The following is a 23472-nucleotide window of genomic DNA, read 5'->3' as shown; positions in this document are numbered from 1 at the left end:
TCCCAGGTAATGCCTAAATGAGAAATCTTGAGCAAATAAATAAATAGGGAGCTCAAATTAATGCAGAGAGGGTTTTTGCTTCCTAAAAGTCAGCAGTCACAAACAAACCCCACTGAGACATATGGGAAAAACTAGGGCTAACACAACATTTAAAACAGGTAAATAAAATACCAAGTCCGTTAAGGCTGAGAATATTCTACTATGGACATTTATGTCAATGTTTATATGGAGTGAATTGGGTTAGGAACACATGGCATAACTTATCATTCCTGAACCTGAACATCTTTCTGCTGTTCAGAAGTCCTAGCAATGGTCAAACAGATTAAGAAGGTCTGGTTTTTAAAACAGTCCAGACCATTGCTCCGATTTCTGGTGTTGAAAACCACACGCATCAGAAAGGTGTCCAGGATGCTGAAGAATAGCAGTAGCCCTTGGACTTATATACTGCTTCACAGTGCTTTACAGCGCTTACTCTCTAAGCAGGAGGGCCCCCAACAATCTGGGTCCTCATTTTATTGACCTCAGAAGGATGGAGTTCAAACCTTCAGCCTGGTGAAATTCGAACTGCCAAATTGCAGGCAGCCGGCAGGCAGCAGAAGTAGCCTGCAGTACTGCATTTCTAACCATTGTGCTACCACGACTCTTGGTCAGGTTTGGAAAAAATGTGTCCAATTGGGTTGAGCTTTAACGATGCCTGTTTTTTATTTCCATCCTCAGGCACTCTCACCTGGCGTTCTTGGTGGCATCCGAGCGTAGAATCTTCACAGCAACCAGCAGAGGGCGTCCCTTGCGCACGTTGAAAGGGAACTCCAAGCTTGGCAGATCTTGAGGGTTCTCCACCTCACACAGGTGGACCTTTCCAGGAGAGAGAGAGGAAACCAGGAATCATAAAGGACACAGTGAATGCAGTAAGGCAGGGGTCTCCAACCTTGGCCACTTTAAGACTTGTGGACTTCAACTCCCAGAATTCCTCAGCCAGCTTTGCACAAGTCTTAAAGTGGCCAAGGTTGGAGACCCCTGCAGTAAGGCATGACCTGGATGACTGAGAATCTCTACAAGACTTTTAGCTATACAATTTGGGATGAACACCCTTTTGACTGGTGTGGGAGTAGGAATGGATTTCCAGAGGGGAAAAAAATGCAGATTTACAGAAACCAGGAGCACCACTCAGGTGATCCTGAGGACACAGATAAGCCTCCAAGTGGCCTCAAAGACCCTCTAGAACCGTGATGGCAAACCTATGGCACGCAGGCCACAGGTAGCACTCAGAGCTATTTGTGCCGACACGCGAGCCTCAGGTAAAACCTACCTCACTGTGCGTACGTGCGCCTCCCAGCTGATTTTTTGAGGCCTTTTTCGGCCTCTCAGAGGCTTGAGGCTCATCACTTCCTGTGTTGTCTCATCACTTCCTGTATTGTCCATTTTGTTCAGAAGAGGCAAAATGGGCCTATTTTTCAGGCTGCAGAGCCTTTTCTCAAGTCTCTGGGAGGCAGCGCGCACACAATTTTTGGCACAAGAGCCCCAAAAGTTTAGCCACCATTTGCTCTAGAAGGATGCAGATGACCAGCTGTCTGCAAGGAATATAAATCTTTCCATCCCCCACCATCCGGTTAGAACTGAAGAAGCTTCTTGGATGAGAAGCGAAGTGTCTTCAAAGAAAAAAACAAGGAAGTCCAGTTGCCTCCTGAAAAAAGTACCTTTGGGACAACCACGTCATGGACAACTGAGAATCTCTACAGACTTATTTCTCTCAACCTTGGCAACTGGAAGATGCCAAGTGACCCTAGGACACTGCAACCGTCATAAATATGAACCAGTTTTCAAGCATCCGAATGTAAATCATGTGATGTAAGTGTGGTTGTAAGTGTGAAAAATGATCATAAGCCACTTTTTTCGGTGCCGCTGTAACTTCAAATGGTCACTAAATGAACTGTTGTAAGTCAAGGACCACCTGTAAGGAGCAGATTCCCAGGAAGGAGGGAGTGCATTCCAGAGAAGTAAGAGGCCACTCATCCCAGATATTATGCGTGAGAGAAAGAGGGTCTCCTTAATAGCTCACAATAGAGTATAGATGCAGATACAAGAGTCTTTAGTTCGGCAAGATTTTGTCTATAGATAGGAACAATAAAGAACTCCGCTCAGAAGAATCACCACATGTCATTCATGATTTTGGGCCTGAGAGGCAACCAGGACAGAAGCAATATAACTCCAAACTGAGGGTTAGGGGATGCCACAATTAAATCTGAAGCATTGGTGGCATCTGCCCTCATGCCTCTTACTACTTTACGACTCGCTGGAAATGTGGGTCTTACTTTCCCACTTGCATCGTCCAACTTCTACCGCACGCTGAACTGGACTTACCTCTCCAAACTGCCCTTCGCCCAGCTTCTCCTTGAAGATCAGCCGTTCCCGGGGAAATTCGCCTAGTGCCATGTCCTTGCCGGCAAGGGCATCCACCGCAACAGCAGGGACAGCATATGTGTTCCCGCCAGTCACTCCCTGCAGGTTGATGATGTCGGCTTCGGCGTAATGTGGCACATTGTTCTGGAAACTTGGCTGGCTGGCAGCTAGTTCTGGTTGCATGTAGTCAATCCCACACGCTGCAGAAGTAGAAAGAATGACAAAAGAAGAATCACCTTCAGAGGTGGGGAAAGGAACAGGGAGGACTTGCCCAACCCCTAACGTGCTTCAACTCGTAGGCACCCAGCAGCCATCAGAGCCAGCCGGAGCTCTGCTTTGGACACAAGGAGTCCAGCTATAACATCCTGTTCCAACCCCGTTCTCCCTCCCCTGCTCCAGAAGCGGCAACATAGCAGAACCTGCAAAGCAGAAGGTGATATTAGCCATGCACAGGGTCAACAAGAGGGAGATGAACAAGGGACAGACATGGCGAAGAGAGAGAGGGAGAGAGGGAGACAGACAGACAGACAGCACCCCCTGGCAGGTGGGAGAGGAACTGCAGTAGGCAGGATGTTCTGAGCAGGGAGTCAGGTCACCCAGGGGTTCCCAGCCGCACCGCACAAGCTCAGCGCCCTCCTTACCATTGGTGTTGATTGGCTTAACCTGGCTGGGTGGCGGGAAAGCAGGCCTTCCCATTGGCTGGGCATAGGTGGCCAGGAGGAGATGGTAAGCCGGGTTGCTGAGCAGCAGAGCTGTCGGGAGAAGGGGGAGGGGGGGGTAGGGAGAGGGGGGAGAGGACAAACGGACGGATGAGGAACGGACAGACGGATGGAGAGATGGATACGAAAGGTAAGGCGTGACGCAGAGAACAGGCAGCACTTTAGGGATTCCTGCCCCTCTTTTAAGCTTCACATCCCAAACAGGGTAGCAAGAGACGCAGACACCAAATGGCATGCGGTTTAATGATGGGAACCAGCCATCATTAGTATTGCTGGACAGGAGGAAGCGACCCAGCATCCTGACATCTCCAGATGGCCTCACCTGACGGTAGGCCTAAGCCCAAAGGCGACCAATGGCGGCCAATCGAGTCCAGTTCTTTATCTGCTTATGTCCAACAGACAGAATCTTGCCGGACTAAAGCTCTACCGGGAGTCCTCGACTTAATAACCACTCACAGTTACAGCGGCACTGAAAAATAGTGACTTACAACTGGTCCTCACACTTATGTTGCAGCATACCCATGGGCAGCCAGCATGTATTCATGACAGTTACAGCAATCATGTGATTGCTATTTGTGACTTCCCAGCTGGCTTTGACAAGCAAATTCAATAGGGGTAGCCAGATTCAATTAAGAACTGCGTGATTGTATTTGCCAAAAACTGGAAAAATGAGAAAATACCATCACAAGAGGAAATCGTTTAGAAAATATTGGAATGTGCTTAAATGAGTAGATTGACATTTGAAATCAGAGAACAAGAGGATAAACAATTTTATAAAATTTGGGATCTATTCTATCAATGGTTAGACAATAAAACATGGAAATGAAATGTGTAGATTTTTAGAAAATAATAAATATATAAAGATGTATTCTTTTCTTATTATATCTAATCTATATCTATTATATTAGATTATATCTAATCTAAAATGATTGTAGGATAGATTTGAGATAATATGAACGGTCATAAAACAAATTAAGTAAAATATGGATTACTTCGTAAAACATGAATGAATAAAAGTATAGTCAAATGATTGATTAACAATGATATTAATGTACTTAATATTTAATTGAAAATATGAGAATATATAGAATGTAATTGTAATTGAAGACTACGAAATGGAAGCACAAAACAATTTGTAAATCAACCGACATACTGTATGTATATATATGGAAGATGGCTTGGTGTTTTTATGTTTTGTTTGTCTATGTTTGTCTTAAAAACCAATAAAAAAAAAAGAACTGTGTGATTCATTTAACAAATGCATTTAGCAAGTGCCTGATTTCACGATCTTTTTTTGCCACTGTTGCTTAATAGCAGTGGCAAAAAAAGCTCGTAAAATTGGGCACAACTACCTTAACAACCTTCTTGCTTAGCAAAAGAAGTTCTGGCCCTAACTGTGGTCATAAGCCAAGGATTATCTGTTACTTTCTAACCTAGATCTGGGAGATTATAGGGCAGAGGTGTCCAACCTTAGCGACTTTAAGACTTGTGGACTTCAACTCCCAGAATTCCTCAGCCAGTCCACAAGTTGCCAAAGTTGAACACCCTGTTCTACGCGGTTTGGTAACCCTGAACTTTTTCCTCCTTCCCCTATCCCCATAATGGCGAACCTATGGCATACATGATGGAAGTGGCACGCAGTGCCATCTCTCCGGGCACTGCCCACTGCCCTTCTGGTATATAAGTCTAAATGCATGCTGGCCAAATGGTCTTTGCATGCGCATGAGTGCCAGAAACTGAAAAACCAGGTGGCCGGTAAGCATGCCAGAAATGAGAAGCTCAGTTTTCTGGTGCGCACATACACGCCGGGAGCTGCTTTTCCAGTTTCTGGTGCTGCTCCCGCGCATGCGCGCACTTCCATTTCGGCACTCAGTGCCGAAAAGGTTCAACAACACTGCCCTATCCAGTTCAGGTTTGAGGAGTCTTTTATTTTAGGTCTCTTTCTGGAATGGGTCACCAACTCCATGGGAAACTATTGTGTGATTGCTGCGATTCCACCACTCCTTCTCTAGCTGCACACCCCATCACACTGCTTCTGTCTTCTTCAAAGGAATCAATCAAGGCTGGCCTTCCTCAATCTGACTCTGTCTCGATATATCAAGCTAACAATCCCCATTGCTCCACCTCAGGATAATGGACATTCTGGTCAAAAACATCTAGAGGCCGCCAAGCTGAGGAAACCTATCCCAGAACTTACATTCCTGTTGCACTTTCTTCCCCACTCTTCCTCCATCTTCCAAACCATAAAATGACTCAAGGACTTCCAGGAGAATGAATTAACACCTTCTTCATATCATGTGAAATACTGCAACCGTTTCTTGTCAGGCTCTAGATTCCAGAAAGAAATGACTGAAAGTTCCCTCACAAGAAACAGAATAACCTGCATGAGGCTAAGGAGAAATATTTTGGAGAAATTATCTGCTGGATTCATCTGTGCTCTCTTCCTCATATAAAGCATCAAGTGAAATCTTCTGTAGCATGAAAGAGTAGGACCCACAAGCTTTACGAGGTGGATCATATCACCATCTACCTAAATCATGAGAATAACTACCAAATCGGGGAAGGGAGAACTGCTGGGGGTTCGCAGGGGTTCAGGAGAGCCCCTAGTAAAGATTCTGTGCAGTTTGGAGAACCCCCAAATTCCACTCCTGGCAGGCCCCACCGACTCCATCCCTCCCCTCCCAGGAGTCCCCACATGGCCTGTTTTGGATGCAAGTGTAAGGCACTTGTAGGGAGGGTCAGGGAGGGAGAAAAACGGGCCTCACAGAAGTTCGGGAAGGCCGGAAATGGGCCCATTTCCGGCTTCCAGAGAGCCTCCGGAGCCCGGGGAGACTGTTTTTCCCGTCGCGGAGCCTTGAGGAAAGCCTCTGGAGCCCAGGGAAGGCAAAAATGCCCCTCACCGTGGTGCAGGAGGCCGACTAGGCCACGCCCACCATGGACACGCCCACCATGGACACACCCACCCAGCAACCTGCTGCTAAAATATTTAAAGCCCATCCCTGGAGAAGGCCTCATGTTTTGGGCTGGGAAATACAATATGAAATGGAGCAAAAAAACAAACCAACAACTTTTTTATGAAATGTGTCAGGGTTTGATCTTCTACAGCTAGTCCTTGACCGCTATTGGGACTGGAATTTCCCTAAATTGCTGCAGTCATGAGTCAAGAAGAACCTGATTTTACGACCATTTTTACAACGGTCATTAAATAAATACATGTATTACACTGTGGACCAATTAATCCAAGAATTGCAATCATATGATCACAGGACTCTGCAGTCGGTTGTAAAAGTGAGCCAGCTGCCAAGCACTTGTGTTACAATTGTGTCACCATGAGAGTAATGCGACAGTCATAAATGCAAAAACCAACCTTAAATGCAAGCACTTTTTCCAACATCGTCGTAATGAGGAGTTACTAAACAACTAGTTGTAAGTCGAAGATTACCTGTCATTCTTAATTTTCTCTTTTACTTTCCCTTACCTGCTTTCCCTATTCAAATGTAAGTAAACTTACTTGCTTCAAAGAATTTTTTTTAAAAAAATTTCCTGAGATATTTTTCCATTTCAGACAATAGGTGGCATTGTGTTACTGTTTTCTTTCAAGAAAAAAAAGATACAAAAAGATACCTCCTTGCATTTAGAAACTAAGCACATCAGGAAGAAATCTGGAGGGCTAGTTCTCCATTTGCAGTTTCTTTTACATTAAAAACAAAAAGTATTGAAAAAAACAGGCCATAAATCAGCATAATTTAGGAGCAGGTTATAACTCGATTTTGCTAGAAATTTAAACCACCTTTTTAAATGAAACCAGCCACCAACAAAACATCCCAATTAACGGACTGCTTCCTTTTTTTTTTCCTTTCGCAATTCACAGATTGCAGTTTATAGCAAAAGCCTACTTTTGATATTTTTGATACAAGCAAGGAAATACAAACACACAGAACACACACACTAAATGCACGACAATAGGGATTTTGAGGGAAGAAATGGTGAACTGAAGATGGCTCCATTAAAAGTGGAGCTGATCAGCTCTTTGTAATTTCTCTCCAGACAGGGAGAGGACTTGAGATCACCCATAAGAACTCTTTGCAACTGCTCCTCGCATGGAGACCACAAGATGGTGGTTTCCATAGGTTTAGCACTCTGGGAAATGAGGAAATAGCCATCTTGTTTAAATCATCTTCAACACCATCAAAAGAACACTGGATTTGAATACTTCTTTTCTAATCAATTTTGGAAAATGTGAACTGCTTTTCACCTATTAAGTACAGTAACCTTTGAATCTACATGTTTTACAACACTGAGCGAGTCTCCTTCAATGCTTATTAACGAGAGAAGTTTATGTTTAATAGAAGCTTAAGATCTTTTTTTTAAATTCTTTTGACATAAATACCAAAAAGGTGATGAGAACTTTGATTTTGAGAAATTACAAACCTATTAATGGTTCAGATGGATTTGAAATAAGGTTTTGGAATTAATTATAAGAATCCTTGTCATGATAAATGCGTTGATTGGTTGGTTGATTGGGTTTGTTTTGAATTCTCTTTTTTACAAAAAACTTGATAAAATGAAACTTTGAAGTTGGAACACTAGAGGAAACCAAAAGGAATTAAATATTACAATTAAAGGAGAAACAACGTTTAGAATAGGCTGTGCTTAAAAAATGTCATGAAGGAAGAACACGTTTTACCTGACTAGATTGAGATTGAAAATGGATTTAAAAAACGTCAGGCTACAAAAATGGTATGAAAAAGCTGTTCTATTGGAGATACAAAAGAAACCAACTAAGTTAATTAAAAGGGATATACGGGTAGTCCTCCATTTACAATGATTTGTTTAGTGACTGCTAAAAGTTACAACAGCATTGGGGAAAAAGCATCTGATCAGCGTTTTTCACACTTATGACTGTTGCATCATCTCCACGGACATTTTATTTGGTTCATACTATTTACTATGGACATTTTATTCTTTTACAGTGTTATATTAGGGTAACATTACATTATGTTTTCATTGTTGGCTTTTTTCTCAAAAGCCACAGTGGGTCAGAATGGATACACTATAATGCTAACTAAATTCACACCTATATAGATAATAAACCATGGCATTCCTAACAAATATTCAAAGGATTTCTCTTCTTCCTCCCTATCACCTTGGCTGCTTCACTTTCTGGTCTCTTTGTTTTCACTCACTTTTCCCAATAATTTAATAGGTAAGATGTTTTAATAAACAAAACAGCAATAGCATTTAGGCTTATATATCCCATTGCACAGTGCCTTACAACACTCTCTAGGCAATTTACAATGTAGAAGCATTATTTGGATCTTGCTCCCAACAACCTCATTTTACCAACCTTGCAAGGATGGAAAGCTGAGCCAACCCTTGAGCCCTGTCAGACTCAAACTCCAGGCTGTGGGCAGAATGTGCCTGCAATATTCCACTTTAAACAAAATAATCTCTCTCTATAAAAGCGAAAAAACACTCATGCATCATCACAAAATCTCCAGAACCGTAAAACCGTAAAACTTGAAATTTGGCACATATGTTCCTCTTGGCTTCTAGATGCTCACTAAGAAAGGATTTTTTGAAATGACCATCAGAGCATTAGTATTTCCTATATTATTATTAACACGCTCTTATGCTAAGGAGTTCTACTCCCCACCTGGAAAGAAATCTCTTTCAAATGCAAAACACAAGCAGAGGAGTTTCAGTTTTAGTTTCACAGCAGCAATCAGCTTTAGTACAGAACAGTTGAGCTAAGCCACGCCCGGCTCTTTGCTGTCTCCTTCTTGCTCACCCAGCAAATACTGTTTCAGTTTCCAAACAGCCCTCAGCTCTTTTCACACACTGATAGGACACTAGCCAGATGAATACTGATGGATGCTGGTAGGCAGAGGCAGAATTTTTCCCCTTATTTTCCTCCCCAAAATCTAAGCCCGACCACATAGTTTCGTAGCAAAGCATGAGTATAGAGCTAGTTATAAATAAAACAATTTTACCAACAGCCTCTCACCAGAATTCTCAGCACTGTGAGGAAGATCTGGGAGTTTCATGCGTGCCCTGTTGGGTTCCTGGTATTCCGTTTCACCCGAAAGGATGCGTTCGTATCGGTTGGAGTGTCTGTTGGAGCTCATTGTGTTGTTGATGACAATCGTGTCGTTCGGTGCAGAGAGGTGGACAGTGAGGTCATCATCAGAGATGCGGCGTTGAGCCTACATACCGCAAGGTTGTTGAGAAACAGTGAAGGTTGTTAAGGTAGAGATGGCAGACTTTTCATTTCCAACCTCTGAAAAACATTTCTTCTACCAAATACCAAAGCTGCTTTTCCAAAAAGCAAGCGAACTTTCTTGATTTTTTTTTTTAACTTGAAAAAGTTTTGCTTCTCATCCAAGAAGAACTGAAGAAGCTTCTTGGACGAGAAGTGAAACATTTTCAAGGAAAAGAAAACCAGAAAGTCCACTTGCCTTTTGGGAAAATGTCTTTCGCCATGACCTGGACGATTGAGAATCTCTTATAGACACTTATTCTACTGAAATTGTTCTCAAAAAGAAGGGAAACCCCCATATCTAGCATTTTCTTCATTCTCATTACACTTTAGATCAGGAGTCGCCAACCTTTTGGACCTCAGGGACCACCAAACTCATAATTTTAAATCCCGGGGACCACTAATATGAATTTTGACTGAGAGTGGCTTGCTGTCTTGTTGGTGAGGGGGGTGGGGGGGGGAGAGAGAGAGAGAGAGAGATCTGATCTAACCTCTCTCTCTCTCTCTCTCTCTCTCTCACACACACACACACATACACACACACACAGAGGCAGGGGAGGGATTCAAATTTCTTAACAACCGGTTCTGTGGGCATGGCCTAATATGTGGGCGTGGCTTGGTGATCATGTGACTGGCTCGGCATGGCTTGTATGTAAATATTATAAATGTTTATGTAAATATTGATTTTTTTTTATAAAAAAAGAGCAACGTTTACCCCAAATCAGGCCAAACAGGCAGGCAGATTGAGTTGCTCACAGAATCACAGATTCACTCAGAGATCTATCTTTCTGCCATCAGCTACCTGTACTGAATAATAGAAGCTTCAGTCCTAAGGAAGGTTTGGCTCTGCCGAAGATCTAAAGATTAGCTAGAAAGCAAGGAATCCAATGGTTTCCTGCTTTCTAGCTTATCTAAATCTCCCAGCACAGCAGAACAGCTGATGGTCAGGGGAAAAAAGGGAAAAACAGCAACTTAGCAGGCAAGTTTGCCAGATAAGGAGTGAGTGGGCGGAGAGGGTTCCCGTGGGCCATGTGGGCAGCGCAGCCTTGTGTTGCCGTGCAGCCTGGATTAATTGCTTTGGAGAGTGCTCTGGGGTTGACATTTCTCTGCGGACCACCAAAATTCTCTTGTGGACCACCAGTGGGCTGCGACCCACCAGTTGGCAACCACTGCTTTAGATGGTTATTCCAGCTTCCTAGGACACCTCAGAAGCTTCTGCTGAGGGCTCTTGAGGTCGAGAGATGTCAATTTAATTAAATGTTACCAGATGTCATTTTAATTAAATGTTATTTTATCTTGGGTCCAGAATCTAAAAATGTTGCCCCACAGCTTCCAGGATGTTGGATAGCAGTAGTAAACATGAACATAGAGCAGGAATTTCCAAATTTGACAATTTTAAGGCTTGTGGACTTCAACTCCCAGAATCCCACTAGTCTTAAGGTTGCCAAGTTTGGAGACCTCTGGCATAGAATATTTACAGCATCACATCACAACACAAACTCCACCCCTTTTCTAGACTTCACAAAATTGTACACACAGGAGTGGAGCTTACAGCGTGATGGTGCGACTTTAATTTCATTATTCTGATGAAAGCTGCAAGACCTGAGGGTAGCACTGATGGAGCACAGGTGGTTTTTCGGGAGGCAGCTGGACTTCCTTGTTTTTCTTTGAAGACGTTTCACTTCTCATCCAAGAAGCTTCTTCAGCTCTGACTGAATGGTGAGGAATGGAAGGATCCACCCTCTAGTCAGAGCTGAAGAAGCTTCTTGGATGAGAAGTGAAATGTCTTCAAAGAAAAAACCAGAAAGTCCAGTTGCCTCTTGAAAAAACACATTTGGGACAACCCTGACCTGGATGAATGAGACACTGATGGAACAGAAGATAAGTTAGAAAGCTGGTTTGTGTAATTCTGACTCTTATCCTTGTAGTTCTGCAATGTTTCTCTTGACTGACTATGGATATCTGTTGTTTGTTCCTGGATTTTTAGCAAGTGATGCCCAATCCTGAAGGAATCCTGAAACCGGAGAGATCAGAAGCTAACCTGATTTCTTTTAAATAAAAAGTTCTACTACAGAGTGACCATCTTTTCTTGATCCTTGTACCGTGGTAGAAGACCGGGTGGATTTCTCTATAAATCAATTATCCCTCTCCTATTACGAAGTAACAGACGGGAACTCCACTTTAGCCAACAGACCACGGCTGAGGGAGGAGGGCGGGACACTCTTAATTTCTTTCAAACAGATGCAAAATTTTCCTGGAGTCCACCTGTCTTACCTTTCCTAAAATCTTTTGCCAATACTGACGCCAGAGAATGAGAAATATGACAACCAGGAGGAGGAGGATGATGACCACCAAGCAGCCAATCAATATGGAGGTGTTGCTGTTATCATCCTTTGCAATTGGCTGGCCAGATTTCACTTCGCCTTCGAGATCTTACGAGGAAAGAAGCATAGAAAAAGGAAGTTGAGAGGGGAATTTAGGAACATGTGACTTAAGTTTTTCTGGTAACTGGTGATAGTGGAAGAAAATTTAGAGGCACGGGCTCTCTGATTTGCAAGCTACTCACCTGCCTGGGTGAGGTTCGAGGTACCGTCGGCTTTGTCATTGAGCGAGGAACCAAGAGCCGGAGAGATGGGAAGGTTGCGGCCTGAAGGGTGAGGTGGAGCCACCACTGCGGGATACTGACTTGACACAGCAAGAGAAGGGTCGTCCACAACATCTAGAAGGGAGGAAAACAGAAAGGGCAATGGGAACAAGGGAAGAGAAAAGAAGGTATCCATCAACTGGGTGCAAAAACCAGAAAGAAGACACAGTATACAACAAAATAGAATAGAATAACAGAGTCCGAAGGAACCTTGGAGGTCTTCTAGTCCAACCCCCTGCCTAGGCAGGAAACCCTACACCACTTCAGACAAATGGTTATCCATCTTCTTCTTAAAAGCTTCCAGTGTTGGAGCATTCACAACTTCTGGAGGCAAGTTGTTCTGTCAGGAAATTTCTCCTTAGTTCTAAGTTGCTTCTCTCCTTGGTTAGTTTCCATCCGTTGCTTCTTGTCCTGCCCTCAGGGGCTTTGGAGAATAGCTTGACTCCCTCTTCTTTGTGGAAGCCTGTGAGATATTGGAAGACCGCTATCATGTCTCCCCTAGTCCTTCTTTTCATGAAACTAGATATACCAGCTTTCATTAAACTAGATGAACCGGTTTGTTATACCAGTTGAATTCGCACCCCTGCTCCTGGATTGAGGGAACGAAGATCAGAGAAAGAAAAGCGCCTCCATTTACTATCTGCAAGCACTCCAGAGGCCCCATCTGCGGGCCCCTCCATAGGAACAAAGTCCTGCATTGAACCAGCAGGGGCTGGTCTTATGTTCTTGCAAGAGGAAGGCTGGGTTACTGGGGAAAGTTTGGTGATTAAGCCGTCTCCCTGCGACCTGCCACTCTCCCATTCCAATGGCTGCCCACCCTGCTGTTCTCTGGCCTGGAAACACAGCAGATGGGCTTTCCCTGATCTGTAACAGATGTTCCAGAACATACAGAGGGAGAACAGATGGGGGGGGGGGAGAAGGGATGTTTCTAATAGTACTTCTCAGGAGGTAAATTGGGGGAAATGCCATGTCATCATCTCCTAACCATGCTCCCAGCCCTCCCCTGACACCAGCTGCAAAGTGGAGGCAGTTTGGAATAAATGCCTGAAGAGTTTGGCTGCTGGTCACAGCTGCAGAGGGTTGGTTTCTTTCCTTTCCTTCAGGCGTGGAGGGAATGTCCCGCTTTCTGGCACTGTCTTTTCTTCCAGGCAGGACAACAGCTGCAAATGGCTGGAACAAATGCAAAACTCTCCACAAAAGCAATGGGGGGGAAAAAGAGAGAGATTCTCCTCACTCTGACGTTTCTTTCTTGCCCCTCCTATCAGTCCTTGAAAAAGCCAATGCTGATCTAAGTGGACTCATCCAGAAGGATATTGCACTTTGAGTGCAATGACAATCAGATAGATAGATAGATAGATAGATAGATAGATAGATAGATAGATAGATAGATAGATAGATAGATCTATTGTCATTGTACTCAGAAACCCGAGAACAACGAAATAAGGTGCTCTTCCACAGCATACAACTGAACAACACCAAAAGACATATACAAATAACAATGTAAAACAAATTAAAACAAATAACAGTTAAAAACTGTACAACCAGGATATATATATGTTAAGACCACCAGATTCATAACTCTGCATTTAACCTGATCACAGCACTTGGGTAAAAGCTATATTTAAATCTACTTGTCCTGGCTTTCAGCACTCTAAATTGTCTTCCTGATGGTAGGATCTCAAACAACGAGTGGCCTGGATGCGAAGGGTCCCTCAAGATCTTTTGTATCTTCCTTCTACATCCCATGTTATACAACTCCTCCAATGAGGGAAGAGGACATCCGCTGATCTTTTGTGCCCTTTTTATCACTCTTTGGAGTGCCCTTTTCTCCGCCTCTGTACAACTCCTGAACCACACACAGAGGCAATAGGATAAAATGCTCTCTATAGAGCTTCGATAAAAGGCAACCAACAGACTCTCTGGCAGTTGTTGCGATTTTAAAAGTCTTAAAAAATACAGTCGTTGATGAGCCTTTTTTTCTAGGGCTAAAGTATTTGCCCCCCATGTTAGATCTTGTTTCAGGGTGATACCTAAAAACTTACATTCTGTCACCTGATCAAATGTCAATCATCTACGTTTCTGGGACAGACAAAAAATATTTTATTTTTCTTATAAGTATCTATCTCATGTATTCAAAACTATATTTATTCTTATACCTGTATCTTGTAAGCGACTGACAAATCAAATAAATACTAAATACTAAAAAACACAGCCTTGACGCTAAAAGGCAAAAGTGAAGCTTCTTCTGATTCAGCCTTGGGTCTACAATTGGACAGGTAGTATAATTGACTTATGACCGCCACTGCAACCAGAACTTCTGTTGTTAAGCAGGGCAGTTGTTAATGAGTGCGCTCAATTTTAAAACCTTTTTTTTTTGCTTTGGTCATTAAGCAAATCCCTGTGGTCACTGAGTGAATAAAATGAATTGAAGTTGTTCAGTGAGTCTGACTTTTCCCATTTGCTTCTCAAAAGCTGGTGGGAAAAGTTGCCAATGGTGATCACATGACCTGAGATCATGCAACTGTCCTAAATACGTTAGTTGCCGAGCCACCCAAATTTTGATGATGTGACACTGCAATGATTATAAGCCTCAGGATCAGTGGTAAGTCATTTTTTTTCCAGTGCAGTTGTAACTCCAAACAGTCACTAAACAAATGGTCGTAACTCGAGGGCTACCTGTACATTCTCCGGAGCTTTCCAAAGTTTCAGATATGGATTGTTCTTTCCCAAGAGGGCACCTCAAACACTTTCAAGGGGAAATAATGGAGTGTTGAACCTAGAACATTTGCATGTAATCTCTAGTATTTAGAATAACAGAGTTGGAAGGGACCTTGGAGGTCTTCTAGTCCAACCCTCTGCTCAGACAGGAAACCATATACCATTTCAGGCAAATGGTTGTCCAATCTCTTCTTAATAACTTCCAGTGTTGGAGCATTCACAACTTCTGGAGGCAAGTTGTTCCACTGATTAATTGTTCTCACTGTCAGGAAATATGTCCTTAGTTCTAAGTTGCTTCTCACCTTGATTTGTTTCCCCACATTGCTTCTTGTCCTGCCCTCAGGTGCTTTGGAGAATAGCTTGACTCCCTCTTCTTTGTGGCAGCCCCTGAGATATTGGAACACTGCTATCATGTCTCCCCTAATCCTTCTTTTCATCAGACTAGACATACCCAGTTCCTGTAACTGTTCTTCATATGTTTTAGCCTCCAGTCCCCTAATCATCCTGGTTGCTCTTCTCTGCACTTTTTCTAGAGCCTCCACATCTTTTTTACATCATGGCAACCAAAACTGGATGCAGTATTCCAAGTGTGGCCTTACCAAGGCATTATAAAGTGATATTAACCCTTCACCTGATCTTTGATTTTATTCCTCTGTTTATGCAGCCTAGAACTGTGTTGGCTTTTTTTGTCAGCTACAGCACTGGCTGGCTCATATTTAAGTGACTGTCCTCTAGAACTCCTAGCCAGTATTGTCAGTATGACTGACACTAATGAGTAACAACAATGATGTCAGATCTTCGAAGGTTTCATCTACCTTCTACTTTCAAGTCATTGGCCTCAAGTGATCACCCAAGTCCCAGACCCAACTCACTTGAGAGAAAGGCAATTTCACTGAAGAGCATCCACTCGGCGGCAAAGTAAAAGTGGCACTGGACAAACAAGCCGATTCGTCCATCCAGTGGTATGGTGACAGAGCGGGCACTGGGGTCCCTGACATCCACCGAAAGCTGTCGGGAGACAGGGACAGGCTCCCAAGCTGTGGCGAGGCTGTGCTTGAAGAGGCAGTCCACCTGCTCGAAGATCCCCACGCCACGTGTGTGCATATTGCTGCAGTGAACCTGGAGATTGAGGTGAAGGAGCAGAAATGGGAACGGGAAGTGCAGGATAAGAGAAAAGACAACTCTGAAGCACGCTTATTTCCCTTCCCTGTATTAATAATCTAGCACGGAGGTCAGCAACATTAAACGCTCAAAGAGCCACAAAGGTCCTAACTGGAAGCCCCCCAGTCAATTCTGGAGCCAGCCAGAAGTCCGGTTCCCCCACCATAGAGTCTCCTATGGACACCATAGAGTCTCCTCCTAGCATGGCGCTTTTTTCCCCCTCTACCTGTTGTAACTGGAAGCCCTATCAATTGTGGAGCTGACCAGAAAACCCGCCCCTTGCCATAGAGTTTCCTCCTGGCGCGCCGTGCTTTCCACCCGCTACCTGGAAGCTCCTCTCAAAATTGTGGTGCTGCCTGGCAACAGGGAGCCCCAGAAGAGGGATGAAAGAGCCGCATGTGACTCCGGAGCTGTGGGTTGCCAACCCGTTTCTAGCAGAATGAGACGACACCCAAATGATTGGTAAGAGACCAGTTGTAAACTGAGGGGGCTATCGGTATTAGGAACGTATCTTTTAATTGGCCAAGCCCATTAATCCTACCAGGTTCTTCATACCAATCGGGGGCTTCTTCAGAAAAACGCTGTTACCTTCATATATGTGAAGGATCTGAGTCGGTCAAACTCAAACTCCATCTTGATGAAACCGTCAGGAAAAGATATTTTGCTCCAGCCCACATAATCGTATCCAGGCCAAACCCGGAACTCTTTGGTTTGGGTGAAGTCATCCAGCCCCACCACTCCATCCGTCAACTGGCCAAGACCCCCAAAATGTAACCTGCATTAGAATGGATCCCAAACAAAAAGAGGGAAAACAGGATGAGGAAAAGAAAGTCTAGGACCCCTCAAAACAGCTCTAGTTCCATTGCTTTTATGGCCTTCTGTGAAGAATGGGTTTCTTTAAATTCTACATATGAAATTCCGCTACATAATGCAGTACAGCAGCAGCACTTAAACATATGCCTAAGTACCCCATGCGGTAACTGAGCTAAGAATGTCCACACTCTACAATGTATAACAAGTTGGGATCCAGAAATGAACGTTCTTGAACAGAGCTTACCTCTTCTGTAATCCATTCTCCCTAGAAATAAGATCAGCATCTTCATTCCTATTTAGGAACATGGGGTCCTTGGTGCTCTCTGAGCTTGCTTGCTTTCTTGCAGACATTTCATTTACCCAACTAGGTAACACCATCAGTGTTACCTAGTTGGATAATGAACTGTCTGCAAGCAAACAATCCACCTCAGAGTTCACCAAGGACCCCACAGTTCAACTCTGAGCCCCAGATATTCTCTTCCGTTGGTATTAGGAACATGCAGAAAATTTGGTTTAGATAAGTATTTCAGATGCTGAAATAGTAATAACATAGGTACCTGAGATGTAGAGGCTGCCCATTGGAAGTTAGTAAGTCTACTAACTTACTAACGGACTTGAACTGTGGATATTTATACCTATTTTTGGTTTGTTCCTAAGTGAGTTACTTAGGTTAGCTTTGACTGAAGCAGCATCAAATCTCTTACAAAATAAATTTTAAAAATACATCTTCCTTTACACTTTGGGTATGAATGCTAATCCAGATTTCCCCAGCCAAAGATTAAAACTCTCCAAAACCTTAGCTGCTGGAACGTCCAAAATTCTAGAAGCCTGTAGTTACATATGACTGAAGAACACCAGAAGGATCGACCTGACACGATCTTGCTGTCAGCATTCCAACAAACTCCAAACCAATAAACTCCGAGACAAGCATATCCTCAAAGTTCCATTTTATTAAAGTTGTCATATTGGCACATCTGGGAAAACCCGAATAGGAGAGTTCCGGGTTTTCCCTTCCCAAAAGAGAAATCAAAGATCCATCCCCTGCACCCCCCAGTCCATCACACGGTCCGATCAAAATGTTATGCCTACTGAAGATATTCCTCCAGACACTCCTCCCCAGGTGCAGGGCAACATGTCCTTGACTTTCTGAGAAAGAATGTTGTGGAGTCTAATCTTCCACCTCTCTAAGAAATCCCCCCTCCCAATTTCCCAGGCACTAAATGTGGCAGCCTTGAAGCTTCCAAGTAAAATATGGCTCCCAAGGCTGACACTTGCAAGCCAACAGAGAATGAAAATGTTGAATAACAAATATCCAATTCAATCCTAGGCACTATGCTTGAAAGCCACTCAGGAGCCTCTTACTCACTCACTTGCTGACACTGGACCCGTCGTACGTGGAGTCGTTAAGGTAGACCAGTTCCGGGGCCAAAGGCATCACCTGACCTAAAGGGGCTGTATAGGATTGAAGGCCATCTGTGGAAGGACACAAGGCATTCAGAGGTAAGTTTCCAGCTTGTTATACTGTTAAGATGCACGTCTCAGATGGGTCCTGTGGAGAGAGGTTTTTCACGGACTAGAGGGGGTGTGGTTTTGTGTGCTGCCTACATCCTGTAAATGGGGCTTTGCTTGTTTACGTGGTTGCTGTCATGACACAGACCAGTGCTGGTCCATGGACTGAGGATTGGGGACCCCTGATATAATGTGTTTCAATTGAGTATAGCATGTTTAGAGAGACGGATTAATGTGGTACATGATGTGAACCCAGAAAAGTATATTTAAAAAGTCATGACCAGGCAGCAGTGCCTCAGATAGAAAATCCATACAGAGAGTGGTAAGGACAGCCGAGAAGATTTTAGGAAGCTCACTTCCTGTTATTCTGGATAACAGATACTTAGAGCTCAAAGCATTGTTAGAGACCCCACACACCCACTTTACGGTCTGTTTCTGTTGCTTCTCCTCTGAGATGAGGTTTCAAAATATTTCTAGCAGGACTTCCAGATTTTGTAACAGCTTTGTTCCCTATGCCATCCACCTGGTAAACCCACAAGATTCGCTTTTGTTCCATGTACATGTATACATCCAAGCTAGACTGTGTTGTTTCTCCATGTCATATAATATATGTGGGTACATGCATAATTTTGTATTTCTTTATTTAGTCACGTTTATATAGTGTATATACATATATAGTGTTTATATAGTGTATATATATAGTGGTGACCCTTTGAGAGCTGTATGCAACAAAATTTCATTTTAATTTTTGCTGCTTAGTGTACATTCAAAATGACAATAAAGTTATTCTATTCTATTCTATTCTATTCTATTCTATTCTATTCTGTTCTGTTCTGTTCTGTTCTGTTCTGTTCTATTCTAATTCTAATTCTAATTCTATTCTATTTTCTATTCTCTGCACCTAGCCTGAAAAAACTGCTAAAACACACTGTACTTTCAAACAATGCAAACACCGCTTTACTCACCTTTCCAGACACAGCCATAGAGTTCCACTCGCAAGCAGACACTCATGACACGGTCTGAACGGGGGTAGAAACGGATGTACCGGGCAATGATAGGAGGTCCTAGATCCTTCAACACCACCTCATTGGTGTTTTCATTGCCTGAAATCACCTAAGAGAAAAGGAGGAGTGAAGAAGGAAATGAAAGAGGAGTTGAGTAGGGTCTAACAAATCAACCTTGCCTGATCTAGTGATTAGAGCAGTGGTTACAGGCAGTCCTCGATTTACGAGCACAATTGAGCCCGAAACTTCCATTGCTAAGCAAGACACTTGTTAAGTGAGTTTGGCCCCAACTTACAACCTTTTTTTGCCACAGTTGTTAAATGAATCATTGCAGTTGTTAAAATTAGTAACACGGTTGTTAACTAAATCTGGCTTCCCCCATTGACTTTTCCTTGTCAGGAAGTTGCAAAAGGCGATTGCATAACTCCAGGACATTGTAACCATGATAACTATGAGCCAGTTGCCCAGTGTCTGAGTTTTGATCATGTGAGCATGGGGATGCTGGATAGTCATAAATGTGAAAAGCAGCCACAAGTCGCTTTTTCCAATGCTGTTATTGTCAACTCATAAAATATTTCTATGGTCTTTTTAGAGTTGCCAACAGAAAGGGAGGGGGGAGCAGTGAGCAGCTTGCGTTCCATAAATATTTTCAAAGATAGCGACTAGGTGACTGAAGTTTCTGCCATGCAAAATTCTAATTGGAGAGCAAGACTGATGACTCTTGGCTATGGATGTGTCCCATTGGAGAATATGAATTATGGTACACCCAGCGGGTGCGGGAAAGCCAGGGTCAAGGGTAACAATGAATGAGGTGTCTCAGAGTCGGCTACACCCAGGCAGTGCCGGACATGTTAACTTCTAATAAATCCTTTTGAAGTTTTGGAAGTTCAGCTCGAGACTCATGATTTAAATGGAGGTAACTGCCAGAGCCCTGACAGTTATAACTTTGAACAGTCACTAAAGAAACGTCGAAGACTATCTCTACACAACCTTGGCAACTTTAAGATGTATGGATTTTAATTCCCAGAATTCCCTAGCCAGCCATACTGCTTGGGGAATTCTGGGAGTTGAAGTCAACACATCTTAAAGGTGCCAAGGTTGAGAAACAGTGGATTAGACAAAATGACCTGTTTCCATGTTATCCCACCATCAGAGAAGAAGTTACAATTCTCCCTATTTACCTCATTGCCCCACCGGTCACGCCAAGACATCCAGTGATGGCCATCCCGCTTGTAATGGAGCCGATAAGAGCGAGCAAATTCCTTGCCATGGCCACCTGCGTGGCGTCCCTGCGTCCCCACCAAGGTTAGGAAATGCAGCTGGCGCAGGTCTATCTCCAGGTACTCTGCATCATTGGGGTAGACGGGTCCTGCAGGGCACCAAGCTCCATCGCCCTCACTCAGGCCCAGCCTGGACAACAAGAAGTGAGATAAGCCCTTCGGACTGCCCGTATCACAGAGCTCATTTTTTTATCCTATCTTTATTATTTTTGTAAATACCTCAAAGTAGCAAAGATACAGATGACTCGTTCCTTCTCCTATTTACCCCTCACAACAACAACCTTGTGAGGTGAATTGGTCTGAGAGAGAGTGACTGGCCCAAAGTCACCCAGGCGACTTTCATGCCTGAGGCAGGACTAGAACTCATGTCTCCTGGTTTCTAATCTGGTGCCTTATTTTAGTTCGATCGCAGTTTGACATCAAGATTTTTTTCACATGTCTCAGCCCAGGGCAGATAGCTCCCCATCCTATTATCTCTGCATTTGGGTTTATTTTCCAAAAACCTTCGTTCTGTTTTCAACCTGCTTGTTTGTCCAACATCCATCCATCTATCCATCCACCCATGGCTTCACAATGAAATGCACACCTACACACACGACTTAACCCATCTCTGATTTAAAGGAGGGATGCAATTACCGTACACATTAACTCAGGGTTTCTCAACCTTGACAACTTTTAAGTTCAGCTCCCAGAATTATGTAGCATTGGAAGGGGGCAGCCTGGCTGGGGAATTCTGGGAGCTGAAGTCCACACGTCCGAAAGTTGCCAAGGTTGAGACACACTGCACTACCCTAAGGAATGGGGAGATGTTTTTAAAGCGGGGAGGGCAGACTTCTTCTTTAATACATCCAGTTCATTTTGAATTTTGTTTTGGGTTTTTTAAGAGTGTTCGACATGAGCCTCTGGGGAATACCGGCTCACACATCATGACATTATTACACAAATGGTATTACTTCTTGCTTGGCCTGGATATCTTAAAACAATCTGAACTGCTTGAAGGACTATCTTTTCCCAGTTACATCTACCTGACCCACCAGAGTGGGGAGGCAGGGTATGATGTAGACCAGTGGTCACCAACTGGTGGGCTGTAGCCCACTGGTGGGCCGTGAGAAAATTTTGATGGTCCGCAATGTCACCCCCAGAGCAATTAATCCAGGCTGCGCAGGAACACAAGGCTGCGCCGCCCACATGGCCCATGGGAACCTTCCCCGCCCACTCACTCCTTACCTGGCAAACTTGCCTGCCAAGTTATTTTTCCTTTTTTTTCCCCCCGACCATCAGCTGTTCTGCTGTGCCGGGAGATTTAGATTAGCTAGAAAGCAGGAAATTGTTGGATTTCTTGCTTTCTAGCTAATTTTTACATCTTCGGCTCTGCTTAACCTTCCTTAGGACTGAAGCTTCTATTATTCAGTGCTGACTCAGGTAGCCAATGGCAGAAAGATAGATCTCTGAATGAATCTGTGATTCTGTGAGCAACTCAATCTGCCTGCCTGCTTTGCCTGATTTTGGGTAAAAGTTGCTTTTTTAAAAAAATAAAAAATTCAATATTTACATACATGGTGTGTTGTGAGTTAATTCTGTGAGTTTGCTTGCTAGCAAATTTTATGACATTGCTTACTAGCAAATTTTATGTGACAGACTCAGGTAGCCGATGGCAGAAAGATAGATCTCTGAGTGAATCGATACTTCTGTAAGCAACTCAGTCTGCCTGCCTGCTTTACCTGCTTTTGGGTAAAAGCTGCTCTTTTTTATAAAAAAATTGAATATTTACATAAATATTTATAATATTTACATACAAGCCATGCCCAAGCAGTCACATGACCACCAAGCCACAACACCCACAAATTAGGTCACGCCCACAGAACTGGTTGTTAAGAAATTTGAATCCCACCCCTGCCTCTGTGTGTTTGTTTGTGTGTGTGTGAGAGAGAGGGAGGGAAGGAGAGAGAGAGGTTAGATCAGATCTCCCTCTCTCTTTCTCTCTCTCCCCCTTTCACCAACGTTAGCAAGCCACTGTCAGTCAAAATTCATATTAGTGGTCCCCGGGATTTAAAATTATGAGTTTGGTGGTCCCTGAGGTCCAAAAGATTGGCAACCCCTGATGTAGTCCACTCTCTCTTTAGGAGGTCCATAGTGAGACCAAAAATAAAGGGCCTTCTTTGTGGTGGCTCCCTCCTTGTGGAACATCATCCCTGTAGAAATAAGACTGGCCCCCACATTTTTGATATGGTTTATCCAGCCAGCTTGGAGATCTCAGGAGAATACAGAGTCAATCAATATGGTTTGTTTCATTGTTGTTACTGGGGGTGGGGGATGCTATTAGATTTTGTATTTGGGGTCTTCCTTCTGAAAGCCTCCAGGGTCACTGAGAATAAGTTGTATATATACTTTTAAAATAAATAAATAACACTTCTGTAATTTACATCATTGTGTCTTTCGCCCAATGGCACCCCAATGTGCAAGCAGACATATTAACATTCCTGTGGATTGTTATGGATACTATTGATATTAGCTAGTTCTCCCCAATCTGCAAATCTGATAGATCACTGATAAAAAAAAAGAAAAAGAAAAGCTTTGTTGATTCCTTGTCATGTCAAGGAACGTTGTGGTTTTCCTTTATAAATTGATTCCCACAACAGATACTTTAAGATGCTTTCATAAATAAAAACTAATCTGGCCTAGAAACTATATATGAGAAATTGTAAGACTTCTATCCAGCTACTAATATCTATCAATTTTAAGGAAACAGATTACAACAGCAGGTAAGTACCTTAAGAGCCATTACGCAAATGATTCAAACTACAGATATTTTTATACTGGGCACCAATCTAACTTAATGTTTTAAATGTAAATAAGGGCCCAGTTCCTAATCCATACGATATGGTACATTTGAATGTGTGTACATGACGAACGGGATTTTCCAGAACTTTCCACTTAACAGACGGAGCTCTGAGAAAGTATGCAT

The 23472-nt window shown here is 43.3% G+C and overlaps 1 protein-coding gene across 3 annotated transcripts in view; it reads right to left on the bottom strand.

Moving 5' to 3' along the window:
* Positions 1-23472, bottom strand: part of DDR1 (discoidin domain receptor tyrosine kinase 1) — a 76924-nt gene that overhangs the window by 12320 nt on the left and 41132 nt on the right. For 2 of the 3 annotated variants that reach the window (XM_026720432.2, XM_087923384.1), the window contains 11 exons: positions 20409-20637; positions 19189-19336; positions 18085-18187; positions 16490-16676; positions 15613-15859; positions 11945-12097; positions 11653-11810; positions 9127-9325; positions 3042-3152; positions 2362-2600; positions 728-855 (listed from right to left, as the gene is read on the bottom strand). In XM_026720432.2, coding sequence (XP_026576217.2) covers positions 728-855; positions 2362-2600; positions 3042-3152; positions 9127-9325; positions 11653-11810; positions 11945-12097; positions 15613-15859; positions 16490-16676; positions 18085-18187; positions 19189-19336; positions 20409-20637 — 1902 coding nt within the window. The remainder of the gene's footprint in view (positions 1-727; positions 856-2361; positions 2601-3041; positions 3153-9126; positions 9326-11652; positions 11811-11944; positions 12098-15612; positions 15860-16489; positions 16677-18084; positions 18188-19188; positions 19337-20408; positions 20638-23472) is intronic. The other variant, XM_026720433.2, reaches the window with a different exon arrangement.

Source organism: Pseudonaja textilis, chromosome 2 (assembly GCF_049901715.1).
Source record: "Pseudonaja textilis isolate UNSWEBS1 chromosome 2, rPseTex1.2, whole genome shotgun sequence".
Taxonomy (NCBI): Eukaryota; Metazoa; Chordata; class Lepidosauria; order Squamata; family Elapidae; genus Pseudonaja; species Pseudonaja textilis.
Note: the sequence above shows the minus strand (reverse complement) of the source record. Positions and strands in the feature narration are given on the sequence as shown.